Source organism: Crinia signifera, chromosome 3 (genome assembly GCF_055691185.1).
Source record: "Crinia signifera chromosome 3, ASM5569118v1, whole genome shotgun sequence".
NCBI lineage: Eukaryota > Metazoa > Chordata > Amphibia > Anura > Myobatrachidae > Crinia > Crinia signifera.
In genome coordinates, this window is record NC_139219.1 from 215330395 (window position 1) to 215349876 (window position 19482).

Below are 19482 nucleotides of genomic sequence, written 5' to 3' on the forward strand. Positions count from 1 at the left end.
TGTATGCACATGTTTATATTTTAGTTGTCCCTGCTCTGCCCAGCTGTTCATAAGTTCCTATCTGTGGACATGCAGGGGTTATAGGTAGAGGTTTGGGGATGCAGTTGGAGTAGAATTTTGTCTGGTCACAGTGCCTCAGCAGCAGCGTCTGGCTTGGACACATTCTTCGCACACACCCGCAACCTCTGGCAGGAATCAGCGTAGCACAAAACAGCCAACAGCTGCACCAACCTCACTGTAATATATTCCAGAAGGGACAAGCAGCAACATATATACTAGTACATTCTACTCTGAGGAGACGGGACACTGACATGCACTCTGCAACTCTCTTGTTTCCATTTAGGTTGTCATCTTGGTGATAAAACATACTCCCTGGAGGATACATGGCACCCAGACTTGGGAAAACCGTTTGGAGTGGCCTACTGTGTGGTGTGCCGGTGCGAGGTGGTAAGTACTGATTTGGAGGATACTTTAGTTTAATGTAATTGAGTAATAGATGGGTATTGTATAAGTATATAGGGAGTACAGTGAGAATATCAAGGTTTCAAGTGTTGGGATATGGACAAGCTAAAAATTAATCAAGGTATGAAGTACCTTAAAGGTAGAATTTGGAAGCATGGTTGAGCAGGTTACAGACAGAAGTATGTATATACACAGTTAGATAAAAAAAAGAAACAGTATTCAGCCATTAGGAATTTACTGTATACTGTATGGTTATTCAGAAGTAGAGAATAGACTGTGCAGTGATTGATTGCTAATTACTAGATGCATAATGAATTGGAAGGACAGTAGGAGCAGGCAGTAATGTGTTAAGAGAAAGTCTTTGTTTTGTATACTGGAGGCTTCAGTTTGTGAGCAATTAGTGAGTGGTAATAGGATGAGGCACTCTGTCATTAGAAACATATTATCCCCTATTTAAAGACACTGTGAACCCTAAATACAGCACAAGAAGGCAAACCTTCACCCCTTACTACTTGGTGTCTCTATTTAGTTCACTTCATGTTTAGGAAATAAAATTAACTGGCACTTTTGTTTAATATTGTGTTTGCTTTTTTTTTTTCATTTAGCAGCGTAACCGTTGGGGGAAAGAATCTGGGAAGATCAGCTGTAAAAGTGTTAAGAATCACTGCCCTGCACCCACCTGTGCTAATCCTATTGAGATCCCTGGGCAGTGCTGTCGGGTTTGCCCCAAGAGTAAGAACTTTATAGTATTCCATCTTCCTTTATGTGCAGTTTGTTCTCCAATCTGTCGTCCTCAAGACCTTGTATGTCTCATCATGCTTCATTTATACTGTTTTATTTGTGTTGGGTACCATGTACTAGTTTTTTCATGCCAACTTGTAGAACTCTTTCTTTTTTTCACTTCCCCCCCTGATTTTCTGCAGCTCCTCCTCCCCCTCTTCCTGTGAAGAAATCCGAATTTATTTTTGATGAGTTTGAGTATTTCCAAGAAAAGGATGATGATCTATATAATGACCGCTCCTACCTGAGTTCTGATGATGTCAGTGTGGGAGAAAGCCGGACAGGTAATAGTTTCCAGCTTGGCTTGAAATTTATTCATAGATGGCCTGATTTTCATTTTTACAAAGCTTGTTATATAAAATAAATGTTGAAACCATCTTTAAAACAGCTTTTATTTATTAACAAAGGGGGCGTGACCTAGGGCCATGAGCCAAATCCTTGCAATGGTTGGGGACAGGGATCAAAACCCCAACATTAACTGTTTCATGGCCAGTTTAGTCAAATCATCTTATTTACTAGTTTCTAATGATGAGTTGTGATAATATGGATATAGTAATACTTGTTAATTGTAGCAATAGCTTGATTATGATTTTGATTATCATTTGATTATTGTTTTGTCTTATTATTCAGTTCATGAATAAATTGGCATACACATGGAATACCCAAGTGTGTGAAGGTTCTCTGGGTGACCTTCCCGGCTCCCCTGTAACTCGGCTATAATGCAGTAAAATATGTGTTATTTTTTTATATGAACATCTTACTTTAGTAGGTCGTGTCATGTTGTATTTGTGTTCATGTTTTGACAGAATACGTGGCCTTTATGACTGCTTCCAGCCGTGCTTGGCCCCCAATCAACAGTGGTCTCGCCAAAGCTAAATTTAATTTGCAACGTTCCAATTTACTCTTCTCAATTACCTACAAAGGGTGAGAATATATCGGCATTATTCCCTTCATTCTTCTCTTCGCTGTTTCTGTCATTTCTCTGTTGTACACACAGATTTATTCTGCTGTTTTGTTTTTGTTATTCATTCACTACAACTTCTTTATAGCCAGCCCATTGCACATTGGTTAGTTCAATGCCATGTGTAGTGGGCACGCATAAATCTGCCAGCTGTACATTGGGCCTGATTCAGAGTGGCAAGCAAAGCAAAAAAGCAATCATCTGGGAAATAACGTGTTGCACTGCAGGTGGGGCAGATGTAACATGTGCAGAGAGTTAGATTTGTATGCGGTGTGTTTAAACTCAAATCTAAATTGCAGAGCAATAATGAATTTGTCTAACATATATGGGCTACATGCAAAAGCAGACAGTATTCGGTCTGCACAGAAACCTTATAAATGTATTTTATGCCTTGCAACATGGTGTGTTCCCGACACAAAGTTCCTTTTTTTTTGCTTTCCTGAATCTGGACCACTGCAAGTTTCCGTGTTCTCCTCTATAGGGTACTAGGGAGCACTAGTACTTACCAGACAATCTCTACAGTCCTCACATCTCATGCTGAACATCTGTCCCCTTCTTATTGTGCCTTTTTTCTTATAGTGCCTTCAATTTGTATTTTCCATTCACCTGGTTATACTCCATTATTATACCTATTGTCATTTGACTTCACACTCTTTCCTCTTCTCTCATCTACACCATTCACATTTCTCTTACTTGATCTTATTTTTCCATATTAAGGATGGACAGCCTCTCCCGTGTTCGCTTCTCAGACTCTGACGGCACTGTGCTTTTTGAACACCCTGTACACAGAGTAGGATACCCACCAAGTGACACAGTAAGTAGAGATCCCAGCTTTTGTGTACTGTAGTTTGTTTTTGTTGTTCTTCCTTACTCTAATGAGACTATATTTCTCCAGATCTGTGGTATATGGAGGTCAATGCCTCGATCTTCTCTGCACCTTCTACGTTTGGGACACATTCTTGTTACCTTGGTGACCACAACTCTTTCAGAGCCTGAAATATCTGGCAAGATCGTCCGTCACAAAGCTCTGTTTTCAGGTACTGACTCAGTAGGCAAGCATATCTATAATAGGTGATGATGTTTTTCAGACAAGATATAATAATGTAACACAGGAAAAGGTTTTATAGTACCAGAGAGTACAGTACCAGATAGATACTATATTGATAAGATGATTGTAAGCTTGCGAGCAGGACCCCCCTACCTCACTGTTTCCTATTGTAAAGCCCAATGGAATTTTCTGCACTATATAAGAAATTGTAAATAAACAAATAAATAATACACATGGTAGCAGGGTGACAGCAAAATATAAATAAATATATCTGTTCTAATTATTGTTTCTTATTTACTACAGAGTCATTTAGTGCCCTCCTTACACCAGAAAACCCAGAGGAATCATTTCAACGAGGTCTTGCAATGCTGACACTTAGCGACGTGGACGACAATCTACATTTCATCCTTATGCTCAGGGGAATAACAGGTGGAGAACGAGGTGAGAATTAAAGGGTAATCCGGTAGAATTTAGGTGCTAATTTCCACAGGAGGGTAATTTACAGGCTATTTATTTGTCAGTGCAGTCAGAGATCCAGACAATGAAGTGAAGAGTTCATAATGATTAACCCATTCAGGATTGAAAGTCTATGACCAGGACCATTTTTTTTATATTTTGCACTGTACTTATTGCACAGGGAATTGTTTTTTTTTTTTCAGTTTATCACTTTGCCCAGAGAAATGTTGTGTTTTTTTGTTTCCATGTTTTTTTTTCACATAATAAAATCTGTATATTTTTATATACAGTAAATGCTATAATAATTCCATAATCTTTCCAAACATTTTCCAAATGTTTCCTTTATTTATCCAAAGCAATCTCAGAAACGTACACTAAATTGCAATTAATGAGTACTGTACATGAATTCAAAATATGAGTATTTATAATACAAGTCCTAGGGTGTTATTTTTTTTTTTTTCAGTTTTATTTTTCACACTTTTTTGTAGTCTTCTAATTACTAGAACCATATTAAAATCAAGAGACTCTTATAGGTGTCTGTTTTTTCACAAATAAATCTAATGTATCATAGTAATACTGGGGTAGATGTATGAAGCAGGGATAAGGAAGGGAAAGTGAGTCAGAGGACAAGTGGCCCATGGCAGCCAATCAGCACTGAAGTTACATCTATCATTTGCATAATATAAAATATACAGAACAGCTGATTGGTTGCCATGGACCACTTCTCCTTCATACATCTACCCCTCTGTACCTTACATTGAATGGCTAATTTGACTATTCCAATCAAGTATACAGGTATGCTGCACTGGTGGTAATGTCACATAGTAATATCACTGGGGTTTTCTATTAGAACGAAGAAGTACTCCAGTGCTACTGTATTGTACATAAGCTGTCTAGGGTGTGATATATATTGTCGACATGCCGCATACCGACCTTATTAGTAGACATAACTAAAATGTTGGCAAAATGTCCCCAGTGGTGACTTACCTGGTGTGGCGGTTCCAATGGTACAATGGTGTCTTCCTGTTTCTGTGGTGATGTCAGGATGACTTATGGTGAATAAGCCCTGTGGGCAGTACATAGCGCTACTCTCTACACAACCTTCCCCTATTGTCTAAGCATAACCTACTCCTGCAGCCTAACCCCCCTTCCCCGCTGGCTGTACATGCAGAATGTCAACATTGTAAACATGTTAACATCTTGTATATGCCTTTAATGATCAATGATCCAATGTTGACTTTCCAAAATTGTCAACGTCATAACTGTCGACATTGTGCATTGTAATTGCTGGCATTATGTCTACATACCACCGTCCCTTTGCTGTTTGTAAAGATCTTGGAGGTAGGAATGAAATGGTTTCTTATACCATTGCTGCACCTGACATATGCAACTAACAGTAGTGATGGGGAGTGGGATTCATCCCTCATCTCTCATCTTATAATAATGTCAGTCTGCACTATGGCAATGGTAGATGTGACATTTGAAAACACCACTGTGCATTACATGGGTTGAGATCATACTTGCCTACCTGACCCTCTCCATGCGGGAGAAAAGGCTCTGCTCCTGGACTTCCCTGGTAATGTATGATTGCCAGCACCTGTGGTGAAACACCTTTACCTGGCTCCCCGCAGGTTAATGCAATCATACATTACCGGGGAAGTCCAGGAGCAGAGCTTTTTCTCCCACATGGAGAGGGTCAGGTAGGCAAGTATGGCTATGATCTATAATCTACCTCAGTCTATTGGTGGAAACCATTCACTTGTGCAAGAGCAGGCTCTGTTTCAGTACTGGATGTGGTTGTTCTTTCAATCGTTCAATTGTCCTATTAACAATTGAATCACATGAAATCTAAAATAGCACAGGGGCTATTCCATATTCCGTACAGGACAGAAAGGAAACTTCTAATTGAATATTCAGCTCTTTGTATTTTAGAGTCTATAATATAACTTGTCCACCAATGATACACATCTGCAGATGTTTTTTACAGTGTCACGTATGGGATATTTAATGGAATTACCCAAAAAAGGCAGTTATATGTAAACCTGTGTAGAGTGAGGCTATACTGCGGAACTTGCATAGTCATTTCCAGGGAATGGGGAATATTGAGATAAGGAAGTAACAAAAAGGAAGTGAGGTGAAGAAAGGAATTTGGAAAAAATGTGGTTTGAGTATTAGTTAATATGTGTTGATGTTTCTTTCCCATTGCAGAAAGGATTCCAATAACTGTGCAAATCTTACACCAGAGTCATGTAATACGGGAGCTATATGCCAATATCAGCATACAGGTGAGTCAGATACAGGCCTCATTACTGACATTGTAGCACTGTTACTGCCTTATGTGATATATTACAGGCAGATTCTGGTGTGTTTGCCGTGTTTGTAAAGTTGCAATAATTAAAAAGACAAAACCAGGTTGGTTTTGCCTTTTAAAATGACCAGAATCCTTCTTGTCCCTGCATCTCTGGAGCTATTGCTTAAATCCCCTTTGTCTTTAGGGCGGATTCATAGGTAGATATTATTGTCATTGTTCCTGCATCTCTGTATGTGACAATATGGAGATGCCATTGGAGGCACCTCGTGTAAACATATATCTCCTATGGACTTCTGTGATTCGCTGCTGCATCCAATCACTTCTGTGATTGGCAGCTGTAGCATAGCATAGACCCATTAATACAGGTGTTATTTTGCTGTAGTTCCCCCACATGTTTTGTATGATGATTATTATTATTATTATGATTCACTTTTTTCTATTCACTTCCACTACAGGAGCCAGATTTTGCAGAGGTTTTGCCAGATCTCTCCAGCCGGGAGATGCAGTGGCTTGCTCGGGGACAACTGAAGATTGCAGTAATGACAGAAGGAAGGCATGAGCAGCACATATCAGGCTTTATCACCGTCAGGAAGTCATGTGACAGTAAGTGAAACACTTCCTTCTATTCAAATGATTCTAGTTGGGTGATCCAGTGCGGTTGTATTATGCCACCAGCTGGATTGTATTGTGGCCTGGAGGTTCAACAGTAAAGATGTGTACCTGGTCAAAAAACACATCCTCCCATGATTGGATATGAACATTCACATCTGCTCTAGAGAGACAGCATTTATCACTATGTTCCCCCTGTTATTTCCAAGCCTCCAAGATGACTGCTTTAAATAATGCAGTTTGAGGTTTATCTCCTTTCTAAGCAAATAGAAGCAACGTGTCCCTTTGAATATGACAAGGACTACTTGGCGGTATACAAGTTCTCCATCAAAGCATTGTCTACTTTCTCTACTAAGATACACATTATCTATGCTATATAGTTGTACAGTAAAGCATAGCTTGTGTAGAACAGTAACATATGTATACATGTAAGTAGTTAAATGTTAGCTTTAGTGCTAGACATGCACATATTCATTTGTTATACCTTAGTCCTGCAGAGTGTGATGTCAGGAGGTGACGCTTTGAACCCCACAAAGACTGGAGCAGTTGGCTCAGCCACCATCACTCTCCATGAGAATGGAACACTGGAGTATGAGGTACAGTGTGTGGATATTTTCTTGAGTAACTACTTATTTTCATGTCCATTTCTGCTTGGGGGTGGGGGTGTCTTCTCCGGATTGGGGGAAAGTCACTTTGTTCTTAGTACATCCAAAATAATACATGGCCTGTGTTTACAGCTTCAAGCTGCTGGTATTATGAGTTCAGTGACGGCAGTAACCTTGGAGACCAAACCTCGAAGAAAGATTAGGCGCAATATTCTACATGATCTCACAAAGGACTTCCATGATGGAAAGGTGAGAAATAGGATATAATGGTGTGCGACTGGCAGAAATACTGTGAAGCAGAAGGTACACATGGGGAAAGAATAAGAAAATATCTAGAACATGTAAAATAGTGGTAATCTTGTGCATACAATATAGGGGGGTATTCAATCTGCTGCCGCTATTTCCGACGTGGGAAATAGCGGCGGCTCCCTATTAAATGCTGTCATTAAGGACAGCATTGATGAGGGATCACGGCAGAACGGGCCCGACTTCAGAAGCTGTCGGGCCCGTTCTGCCGATACCGGCCATGAATTGTCGTTATCTGGGCCGCAGATCGACAATCCACGGCCGTTTTCACGGGCCACGCCCCTTTTGCGCCGAGCGGCAGGTGGGACATTGAATCCCGCCTGTCGTTCTGCGGTCGGCGGGGATCGACAGCCGTGATCCCACATTGAATACCCCCCATAATATAGTTAATGAAATGTACAAACATGTTGCACAATATAGAAGGTGTCAGAACACTAGTACGAGTATGTTACCCTGTAATCTGTAAATAGAGGCACTTCAACAGTGACAACTCATAAATGTCCAGTATCAACACGTATAACATTCAGTATCATTTGTTTTCTTCTCCAAAACAGGCTTGGGGGTTATGGGCAGGCGCCAATGCCCGAGACTTGCACATGCTACTTCAGAGTGAACTATTCTTTAACATAATCACAAAGGATTTCCAAGAAGGAGAATTAAGGGGGCAGATTACACCTTTACTATACAGCGGGCTGTGGACACGACATGAGGGTGAGTTTGAAAGCATATACAGTATGCAAATATATACTGCAGTCTGCATTTAGTTCTTGCAGAGGTTAGTTGACTATATAATATCTATATTCGTGTTTAACCTATACCCCTTCATATGCTGTGTGATTGTGGTGATACTGGCAGCTGCCCATTGCTATCACTTCTGTATGACTCGGCTAGGTGCAGTGGGGGACCTCACAAGTGGACATAGGGCTCAAAAATATTAAAACAGGGCTGAGCTATACCCCATTACTCCACTGGCTATATGTATCTCCCCATGTCCTATTCTCGTTATTACTCTCCCTATCACATTTTCCCTATTCCTCCTCTCTTTTCACGAATCTCATAATCTGTTCTTCACTCATTGAGGTACGGCATGACATGGGATCTGTCTGGGATAAACATTTGCTTAATTAGAAACATACCTTCTGTCTTCATCCTGAGAATTGTATGTGCTCCACATTTAATCTGTGCTATTCTCTTTATGCAGAGCTTCCAATACCTTTGGCTGGCCAGTTTGTGTCACCACCTCTCAAGACCGGGTCTGCAGGTCATGCCTGGGTATCTCTAGATGAGCATTGCCACCTACATTACCAGATTGTGGTGACTGGACTGGGACGTGCAGAGGATGCAGCACTGAATGCACACTTGCATGGCTTTGCTGAGCTGGGGGAAGTCAGTGAGAGCTCCCATGGACACAAGAGGCTACTGAAAGGTTTCTATGGATCAGAGGTGAGATTGGAGAAACTGGTAGTGTTGAGGAGTATAGTGTGTTCCCTGCAGTGCATATGCTATGTACCAGTGGCGTAAATTCATCCCAGTTGCCCGGAGGCAAGGTTAGTATTGGTGCCCCCCCCCAAATAGCTCATTCAGTAAGGTGTCTGTCTCCAGTAAGGTCATGGGATCTAATACAGGGTGTGACACTTGCAAACATTATGGTAGAAGGGGGAGTCAGTCACATTAGCAATATCAACTGCTTTCAATTACCTGATTCAAACTCGAAGTGGAGGAGAGGTGCCCCCTTGGGAGCAGGAGCCCAGCGGCAGATGACTCCATTGCCTCCCAGAGTTCTGCCTCTGCTATTTACTCCTGCTGTGTGCATATGTTATGTACTCCGGCTTTGTGCATATGCTATGTACTCCGGCTTTGTGCATATGCTACGTACTCCGGGTTTGTGCATATGCTATGTATTCCGGCTGTGTGCATATGCTATGTCCTCCGGCTTTGTGCATATGCTATGTACTCCGGCTGTCTGCATATGCTATGTACTCTGTCTGTGTGCATATGCTATGTACTCCTGCTTTGTGCATATGCTATGTACTCCGGCTTTGTGCATATGCTATATCCTCCGGTTTTGTTCATATGCTATGTACTCTGGCTTTGTGCATATGCTATGTACTCCGGCTGTGTGCATATGCTATGTACTCCGGCTTTGTGCATATGCTATGTACTCCGGCTTTGTGCATATGCTACGTACTCCGGCTGTGTGCATATGCTACGTACTCCGGCTGTGTGCAAATGCTATGTATTCCGGCTGTGTGCATATGCTATGTACTCCGGCTGTGTGCATAATCACCCTGACCCATGGTATTGCTATATGCAGGGATACACAATTTTACACTTTCTCATAGGATCTTCAGGGTATATATATATCAGATGTTTATTTGCGGTTTACTAGTACTACTGGGCCAGATGTACTAAACTTCAAAAAGTGATAAACTACAGCCACTCAGCGCCTAACTGTCATGCTATAATCTGTGTTAGATAATGATAGTTAGGGGCTGATTGGCTGGCCATTTATCACTCTCCGTTTTGTCACTTTTTGAAGTTTAGTAAATCTGGCCATATATATAGAGAGAAAAATAATAGTTTTGTTATTGATACAAGGTCACTAAAATGGGATGGGAAGCTTGGATGAGACGTGGACCGGATCACTCCTATTTATCATGAGCTGCAAAGCACTTTTCTCCCCACTGGGAGTTCAGTTTTACAGAGAAGGGAACAAAAGCTTTCAGCTGGTGCACTATATAAGGGATACTTATTTCAGTGTATTTTGCTGATGAAATTACGTTTATATACCATGTACTTGTCCTACATTGCCTTGAACTGTAACTCACTGTGTACTCGTTTTGCCTGTTTGTTTATATACTCTGTAATTGGGCGCTGTTGATCACTTGTGGCACCATACAAACTAAAGGATAATAATAATATGATTCTCACCTTTCATTTTAACAGGCTCAGGGTAGTGTTAAGGACCTTGACCTAGAACTGTTCAGTCACCTGAACAGAGGGACAGCATTCATTCAAGTGAGCACAAAGTTAAACCCACGTGGAGAGATACGGGGTCGGGTGAGTCATTTACTTATGGATATGTGCTAAGTGTTATTACATATGACAGTTGCAGAACCTGAGAACACATGTCAATATTTTATTTTGTACCTTATTAAGCAGCTCTCAATAACCATATAAACCTACATTTACTGAAGTGAAGGGGATGCGAAAATGTTGTAAATATTGACCTGTAAATACAAAGTACATGTTGTTTAATATACTATGGCTTCTTTCCTACAGGTACACATTCCCAACAGTTGTGGGACTGGAGGTGCGACCATGTCTCCTGAGGATTCCGAGCCTGAGTCAGTGGAGAAGAATAACGAGGGCAATACAGAAGAACTTCGCAAGGATCCCAGATCTTGCTATTTTGAAGGCAAAGTGAGGGCTCATGGAGCAAGATGGGCCCCTGACTATGACAGGAAGTGCTCTGTATGCATCTGTCAGGTGAGGAGTGACTTAGTGCAGTACTTAAATGGATTGGCTTTAAAACTTGACTAGCAGTAATGACATTAAAGAATCTGCCCCCTGTATAAGGTTTATCAGTAATTATCAATAATAATTATTTGTATTTCAGTTTTAGACCACTATTGAGCTGTTCTAATTAGCTGTGTTATTTCTCTCTTAGAAGCGCACAGTGATATGTGATCCTATAGTGTGTCAACCTCTGAACTGTACCCAACTTGTCCACTTGCCTGACCAGTGCTGTCCGGTGTGTGAAGGTGAGTTGTCTGCTACGAATCAGGAGTCAACCTCAAATGCCTCTGGCAACTTAGAAAAGAGAAATATTTGACATGGGGGGAATTCAATTGAGTATTGCTCTGGCTGCGCGCCCAAACACCGGTCCAAAGCAAAAGGAACCAAAGGGGTCAGTTTTTACTAATTTCAGCTTGCCACCTGAATGGGCCAATAATTGAATTGTTCCATCAGGCACCATCTAGTGGCTGCTGATGTGATAAACAATTGTCCCCACCCCGCATGCACACACACACATATATAGGGAGCGTTACAATCTTCCATGTGACACAAATCAGAGCCATATAACAAAAGCACATGAACATGATTACAATGAAGGGAAAAGCATTTCTCAAATTTTTTATTTTAATTATATAGAGCGGCCTGTAGCTCTTGAAATCAGTGTAAGAGCAAGATGCCATTTTAAATATCACAATTTGTCATCATTTTATCGCATTGTAATTTTGATCTGTATCAATCAATATTTTCCCTTTTTGTTACTAGAGAAAAAAGAGAATCGAGAAGTGAAAAAACAAGGAAGACCTCAAAGTGAAGGTAAGACATGCATTACCTCCTTACATTTCCACTATGTGCACTCAATGTCTACCTTTCTTCCTATGCTATTATCTCAGGTCTTTGACTTTCCATAATAAGTCTTGTACTCTCTTAAAGGTTGTTACTTTAATGGCTTATGGAGGGCAGCTGGCACACGTTGGCATCCAGTGGTTGAACCGTTCGGTCTTGTTCTTTGTGCAACTTGCTCCTGCAAGGTGAGAATTATCATCATCCCTTGTTTACTATCTACTGAACTCTGCTTCAGCTCCGCTAATCCATTTCTTTCTTTGCCAGAGTTCCTCACAAGACCTACATTGTGTGAGAGAGACCTGCCCAAGACTTACCTGTGCCAACCCTATCCGTGCCAATCCAATGGACTGCTGCAAGAAATGTCCAGGTGAGATAAAAAGAGAGGGGGCATATACGCTACAATGCACCAGATGTTAAATATAGATTATAAATGGCAGGATAAAGTGAAGGAAATGCATGGAAAGTTCCAGGTACAATTGTTCGGATGAACTGGAACTGTAGAATGAACTGTAGGTACAATTGTTCGGATGAACTGTATGAATATGTATTAGAATGTGTTATACTTTGCAGTTGAAGAGCAAAACCCACTGGAGTTGTCGGACAGAATGCAATCGGATGAACCACGGCAATGCAAAGTTATGGGGCAACTGTATTCAAACAACAAGAGGTGGCACCCAACGCTGCCAACACATGGTGTGGTGAAATGTGTCACCTGCATTTGTGTGGTAAGTGAGGAAAATCAGCGGGTCAGATGGTATAGATTCAAAAAGTAAACATGCGAGGGGCTATGGAGTTAGAATTGAATCGTGATAGAGAAATTGTCAGACAATAATTAGAAGAAAGCAAAGCATTAAGTTAATTCATTAATTAGGTGTAGAAGATGGCAGATAATAACTGAAGGCAAATGATTAGGAGAGGTGGACAGAACTATCGCTGTACAGCAACAAGGAGTGACTTATATGTATCTTTCCCAGGATGGTGTACCCCAATGTGAAAAACAGAAATGGAAGTGCACTGACCCTGAATGTAGCGTGAGCGGAAAGCCTGACAGCATTTGCTGCAGCGAGTGCCAAGGTGAGTTTGTACATCACTGAAAATGACAGTACTGCAATTCCTCTATGCTTGGCTGCTGTGTTTTTCACTCTCTGCACCTTAATACCTTTGTCTCCTTATGTCTAAGCTAATAACCACCCTGTATCTCACACAGCTGATAGCCACGATGAAGATGAAAAATTCAAAACAGACGAGCCTGTGAGTACATGGAGCTACTAGATATGTGAGAGAAAGACTGTTGAAAACTTCACGACAAGTGCAAGATTCTGATGTCATACCTTCTTATGGCATCTCAGTGTCAAGACAATTGCAGGACTCGATATATTGTCTTTACTCTCCTGAGTGATCCGTGTCATGACTGTTACCGAACTCTGATGTCATGACTTCCCTTGACTACTCCATGCTGTGACAGCTACACGACTCCGTGATGTCATCATTTCTTTGGTTATTTTGACAAGACAAGTGCAGGACTCTGCGGAACTTTGCTGGATTCTGTGATACAATAACTGTTCTTGGCTACATTATGTTATGGCAGCTACAGAATGATTTAATGGACTAGCTTTCCCGGCTTCATTCTATCATAACAACTGCAGAAAGACTCTTTGCTGTCATAACTCCAACTGGCAACTCCTTAACATAATAACTGCAGAACTGATTGGTGCCAAAGCTCCCAGTACTTTGTTTTGCTTCTCACTGTGAGAACATGGGATGTAGAAGGTGCAAGCCAGAACCTAAATTATGACACCCTGAGACTGATCCTTTCACAAATCAGCGTATCTGTCTGATAGGAGCTACTCCAAGTCCAGTCACCCCAGGGAAATGTCAGTTCCTCAATAAGCCAGGAACCAACACATATTGCTGGAAGGTTCTCTGCAGATTTAATGCGTGCACATGTGCAGTGCTCAGCAGTCATGGTTTCAGAGGTATTAAATATTTAAGGGTTAGATGAGAAGTTATGTGACAGGCAAAGGTTTATTGTGGATGTGGGACGAACTGTATATATATATATGTACGCATACACTAAATGTGGGTATATATATATATATAGTGAATGTAGGAACATACACATGTATTTGTCTTGTTTTATTTTTTCAACACTTTTGAAGAACTTGTATTATTTATAGTGTTTTCAGTGGATGCAGCCACTGTGCAAATTAATTATTAATTTTGAATGTATTTATTGAAGTGAAATAAACTGCAGAAACTGTTCCACCTACAAATATGGCTCTATTTGTTATACAGTAGCCTATTGCATGTGCTAAGGAAGAGAGGCCGGATATAGTAATGACTATACTCGCAGTAGTTTTAGGGTAACAAATAACATATCTGGTGAAAGGTAAAGGGAATATGCTGAGATCGGAAACATGACCAACATCTAATGACAAAAGAGGTGCCATCCTTTATGTCATGATGTCAGAACTGGATTTAGAGGTCACCATAATCTACAAGGTACGGACCTCTCCATTGCTAAACACACATTCGTTGATTCCTGTGCGGTAGCACTAGGTGTGGCGGATACTGACACAAACTTTGTACCTCTTTACCTCTCATATTGTGGGGCAGTGCTATCGGTGGAGGTAACTCTTTGATGTATTTTCCCATCCCATCTGTACCCTAATTGGCTGCTTCATACTTTCTTTTATAAGTGCCTGATATGAACCGTGGTGGCTGAGGCTGCGGATACTGCCCTAGCTTTGCATTCTTTCCATCCCTCATGAGATAGAAACGTAGAATTTGACAGCAGATAAGAACCATTCAGCCCATCTAGTATGCCCCTTTTTTAACCATATTGTTACCTCAAACCCTATTTGATCCTTATTTCTTTGTAAGGATATCCTTATGTATATCCCATGCATGTTTAAATTGTTCTCCTGTACCACCTTTAATGGGAGACTATTCCACTTGTCCACTACCCTTTCTGTGAAGTTATTTTTCCTCTAATTTCCCTAGAACCAGCCAGGTTCAGTGCATGTCCTTGTGTTCTAATAATTCCCTTCATTTGAATAATGTTTATCGCCCTGACCTTATATATTTGAAAGTATCTCTATTATGTGCCCCCCTTTCCCTTCTATGCTCCAAACAATACATATTGTATTAGTGATGTAAAAACTGGAAGTCACTGGAAATGCTGGGTTTGGACTGGGGAGATGCATGGAGCCACTAGGCTTCCACTTCCATCTGGCACATGTGGCTCCAGACCGCTTTTTTCAGTGGGGAGCCAATACAATTCATGGTCAGCCCTGGTTGCAGAGGGGACAACTAAGGACACTGGTTTATATCAGATTCCAATTAAAGGGCACATTATTTAGGGGGCTCCTCTTTGAAATTATGAGGCCATTAGTGCTTACTGTCTGATGCTCACTGGACAATGTTACTCAGCACTAGGGAAAACATTAAAGGGGTATATTCAATGGTGCCATCGAGCTATACGTTCCATGGATTCCTCGCCGTCCTCTGATGGTGAGGATTTTCCTGGAACATTGAATACAGTGAGCAGTCAGCGTTACAGGGCAAGAATGGCTTATTTTCAGCAATCCTCGCAGAAAACAAGCCACCCTCACCGCACAAACCCCCTCGCCGGCGGCATTGATTACCGCCCACAGTGGAAGGTGATGATGCACCATCAATCAACTCCCAACTGTCATTTTTCAAACAGCTGAATGGCTGTTGCATTATCTCCTTCTAATTTATCTCCACTTTAGGCCAGATTTATCAAGCTTCAAAAAATGATATAATGGAGAGTGATAAACAGCCAGCCAATCAGCTCCTAACTGTCATGTTACAGGCTGGGTTTGATAAATGACAGGTAGGAACTTATTGGATGGTTGTTTATCACTCTCCATTTTATCACTTTTTGAAGCTTGATACATCTGGCCCTTTATCTCCACTTTATCCATCCACAGGGACTACAATTGGGAATGGTACAGTTCCCAGGCTTGACACACGTCAAATGAAGTGAGGGTACGAGCTACACTAATTGGGGGCATAGGTGCCGATTTATGTTTTTGCTGGTGGGTGCTCAAGCCAAAAATATAGGGGAGTGACTTCATGGGAAATGGGCGTGGCCACAAAATAATACTGATTTATATTATGCAGTACAGTTGTCTCCAATATTCAAATTATGGCAACAGTGCAAAATACATAAATGCCCCCACAGTGCAGGTACAAATATCCCCCCCACAGTGCCAAATACATAAATGCCCCCACAGTGCAGGTACATAAATGCCCACACAGTGCAGGTACAAAAATCCCCCCACAGTGCCAAATACATAAATGACCCCACAGTGCCAAATACATAAATGCCCACACAGTGCCTGTGCCAGCGACGAGGGAGGGGGAGTGCAGTGGGACACGGCGGTTGGGCCGCTGCTGAGCGGGTGGGTGCTCATCAATTTCCGTAGGTGCTTGGGCCCTCAAGCACCCACAGAATCGGCACCTATGATTGGGGGTCCATGGAAACATTGACACTTAAAACACATGTTGACCTTTTCAAGTGTCAATCTTTTTCATGTAAACTTTTTGCATGTGTCAACCTTTTGACCATGTCAATCTATTTTATATCGACTTTCTTTCCTGTGCCAACCTACTGCATGTCGACTTTTTGTTGCCGCCCTGTTGACTGTCTACCTACACAGTAGACCTTTCTATCCACACTAATAATAATCATCAGTGAATGACTTAAACAGCAAACACATGGGAAAAAAATCCACAGCCGGGGGCAGGATCTAAAGTTTTCCTGACTATTGGGTCATGCAATGCATTATGGGCCTTATCCAGACTTTGCCTGCACATGTGGAGGACCTGTTGTGGGCATATGCAGAACAAGTCATGTGTCCTGCAAGGGCGTTTGGGATGGGGAAGGCACCTATGTCTGATAAATTATTCCTAAACATATATAATTTGGTCTCCCGGCAGTAGTTGGGATGCTGTCATAGGTATAGTACGAGCCAAACACAACCCCTTAATACCGCACTCCTATAAGTTGTGTTTGGCTTGTATGTGATTATTGTTGTGTCCCTGAAAATGTTTGACTGTTAGTGCTAATTACCCATGCTTTAATACAGTGATGTTTTTTGGTGTATCAAAGGCTCCTTAATGCTGTTTATTTTGGAATATATATATATATATATATAACACAATTGTGGCGTGGCGCCTATATTTTGTAGATAATGTCCATAAATAAGATGAACTGTTGTCAAGTGAAGCAAATGGATACAGTTCGTCCAGTAACTTGTTTATTTTGTAGATCTTGTTTGTCAGAGATAAATCATGTACAATAGCCCCAATGCGTTTCGTCTATATAGACTTCATCAGGGGAACAGAAATGTATCTTCAATAAAGAGATAAGATCTCCTGAAGCTTCTTTAAATAAAGAAGAAATGGGATCTCCTGAAAGTACTTTTAGGGATAGATGTCCCTTCTTTCCCAAGTGATTCATGAAGACGGACAAAGATATACCTTCAGTGAAAGGCAATTGGGTTTCTCTCTATGCTCATATATATATATATATATATATATATATATACAGGGGAAAGAGCGGCGTCACTCCGAAAGGACTTGGAAATCAAAATTTATTGTAACATCACAACATGTGGACACAACGCTATGTGTCGACGTTTAAATGCCTAAGCATTTTCTTCAAGACAGCGTGTGGCCACATGACGAAGGTGCGGGACACGCACCGAAACAGCTGTCGGCGCCATGAATGTTTGCCCGGAGGGGTACTGGCTGTACTTGCACCATGCTGCCTGTTATTGATATCGACATGCTAAGTATATGCCCCTTCATGTTTTTAATATTTGTTTGATTGCACTTATGCCTTTTTTCTATACAAATAAAATCTTTTTGATATTTTTTCACTAAGATGTTGCTGGCTTCCTAATGCATGAATATATATATATATATATATATATATATATATATATATATATATATATATATATATATATATATATAAACAACAGGCATGTAGATGGCACTCTCAAGATTGTACAAATTCTGCGCGGCGGCAGCAAGGATGAAATAAATGAATCAACACAGGCTTGTGTTGATTTATTTATTTCATCCTTGCTGCCGCCGCGCAGAATTTGTACAATCTTGAGAGTGCCATCTACATGCCTGTTACATCTTTTCTTCGGAAAACGGAAAGGCACCTCAAGTATTTGCACCTATAAGGAAGAGTGCACCTATTGAGAGTATTGGTGGAGTGCCGGCATTACTGTGGATTGTATATGTGTGTGTGTATGTATATATATATATATATATATATATATATATATAAATATAACAGGCATCAGCGTGGCACTCCGGATAGTAGTAGAAATCAGACGGACACAATGGAATGTCAACGTTTCATTTCTATTTATCAGAAATTTCGTCAGGATGCAATAAACAGTGTAGTACATACCTTATATCCCCCCCGCAATCAATGCTGAGTGGAACCCACGCCTCCGGGAACCACGTCGCTCCGCCGGTTTCTATGACGTCATCAACACTGCGTCCACACACACGGCCACGCGGAGACGCGTCACCATAACAACCTGCCGCCCATACGCAGACATGGTGCCATGGAAACCAGACTCCTACGGGCTCATGAGAGGGACAATGGGGATGACGCGTCCAACTGAACACCACTGTTAAATCGGCATGATTTCCCTGTAGCGTCGATCATTACAGCTAACATATACAAACAACACCAGCATAAATAACAACAAATAGCCATAAATTGAAAAAATAACTAAACACCAAATTAAATATATACATGTAGCACAGTGATCGGCTGAGGCCGGGTATCAAATTGCATATAAATACCGTCAATTGTATATCTATGACGAATTAATTTTACAGTCCATCTATAGTTACAATAATATAAACATTTCACATCTCTAATAGCAAATATCACATTCTCTCATGCTCCGTGACCTGTAACTGAAAGCCTTAATCAGCAATTGAGCGTATAAGTACAAGAGCCGTAAGAAAGATGCAACGTCACTCACTGTAACGATACTGAGATATTTCTATGTAAAACATGAAAGTGTGATGTTGTCATTCAAGCCCAAGGGTGCCAATACACACACATATATATATATATATATATATATATATATATATACACATACAAAGAAAGAAGAGCACAATGAGCAGAATAAAAGTACAGTTCTTTACTGATCTTATATGCTCACATACATAGGGGTTAAGAGTAAACAGCTTGCCAAGCCAAGGTGGACACAGGAACAAGTGGATAACAGGACACTGCGATGATATATCCGTTTCCGACAGCCTCTCACGCTGTGCTTTCACCGGTCACAGTTCTCCCGCGCAGATGATCCACAGCTCACTCAACCAAAGAGACGTCACCCCGTCCACCGTATAGGCCACGCGTGGCCTATACGGTGGACGGGGTGACGTCTCTTTGGTGTATATATATATATATATATATATATATATACATACAGTGCTGTTATGACTGGCACTCCCCACAACAAATAGAATTACTGTAACCCGGTGCCCCCTGTATGTGGAATTCCTC

At 41.1% G+C, this 19482-nt stretch overlaps 1 protein-coding gene across 5 annotated transcripts in view; it reads left to right on the top strand.

Annotated features, from left to right (window-relative positions):
• CHRD (chordin) overlaps positions 1-14167 on the top strand; it is a 204489-nt gene extending 190322 nt beyond the window's left edge. For 4 of the 5 annotated variants that reach the window (XM_083177388.1, XM_083177391.1, XM_083177390.1 and 1 more), the window contains 22 exons: positions 344-447; positions 1068-1194; positions 1386-1526; positions 2049-2166; positions 2921-3017; positions 3099-3240; positions 3555-3692; positions 5916-5992; positions 6474-6621; positions 7117-7223; positions 7365-7481; positions 8093-8249; positions 8740-8981; positions 10485-10598; positions 10821-11027; positions 11209-11302; positions 11820-11870; positions 11988-12085; positions 12165-12267; positions 12471-12625; positions 12875-12974; positions 13108-14167. In XM_083177388.1, coding sequence (XP_083033514.1) covers positions 344-447; positions 1068-1194; positions 1386-1526; positions 2049-2166; positions 2921-3017; positions 3099-3240; positions 3555-3692; positions 5916-5992; positions 6474-6621; positions 7117-7223; positions 7365-7481; positions 8093-8249; positions 8740-8981; positions 10485-10598; positions 10821-11027; positions 11209-11302; positions 11820-11870; positions 11988-12085; positions 12165-12267; positions 12471-12625; positions 12875-12974; positions 13108-13172 — 2702 coding nt within the window. In that variant the 3' untranslated portion in view covers positions 13173-14167. The remainder of the gene's footprint in view (positions 1-343; positions 448-1067; positions 1195-1385; positions 1527-2048; positions 2167-2920; positions 3018-3098; positions 3241-3554; positions 3693-5915; positions 5993-6473; positions 6622-7116; positions 7224-7364; positions 7482-8092; positions 8250-8739; positions 8982-10484; positions 10599-10820; positions 11028-11208; positions 11303-11819; positions 11871-11987; positions 12086-12164; positions 12268-12470; positions 12626-12874; positions 12975-13107) is intronic. The other variant, XM_083177387.1, reaches the window with a different exon arrangement.
• The last annotated feature ends 5315 nt before the right edge of the window (positions 14168-19482 follow it).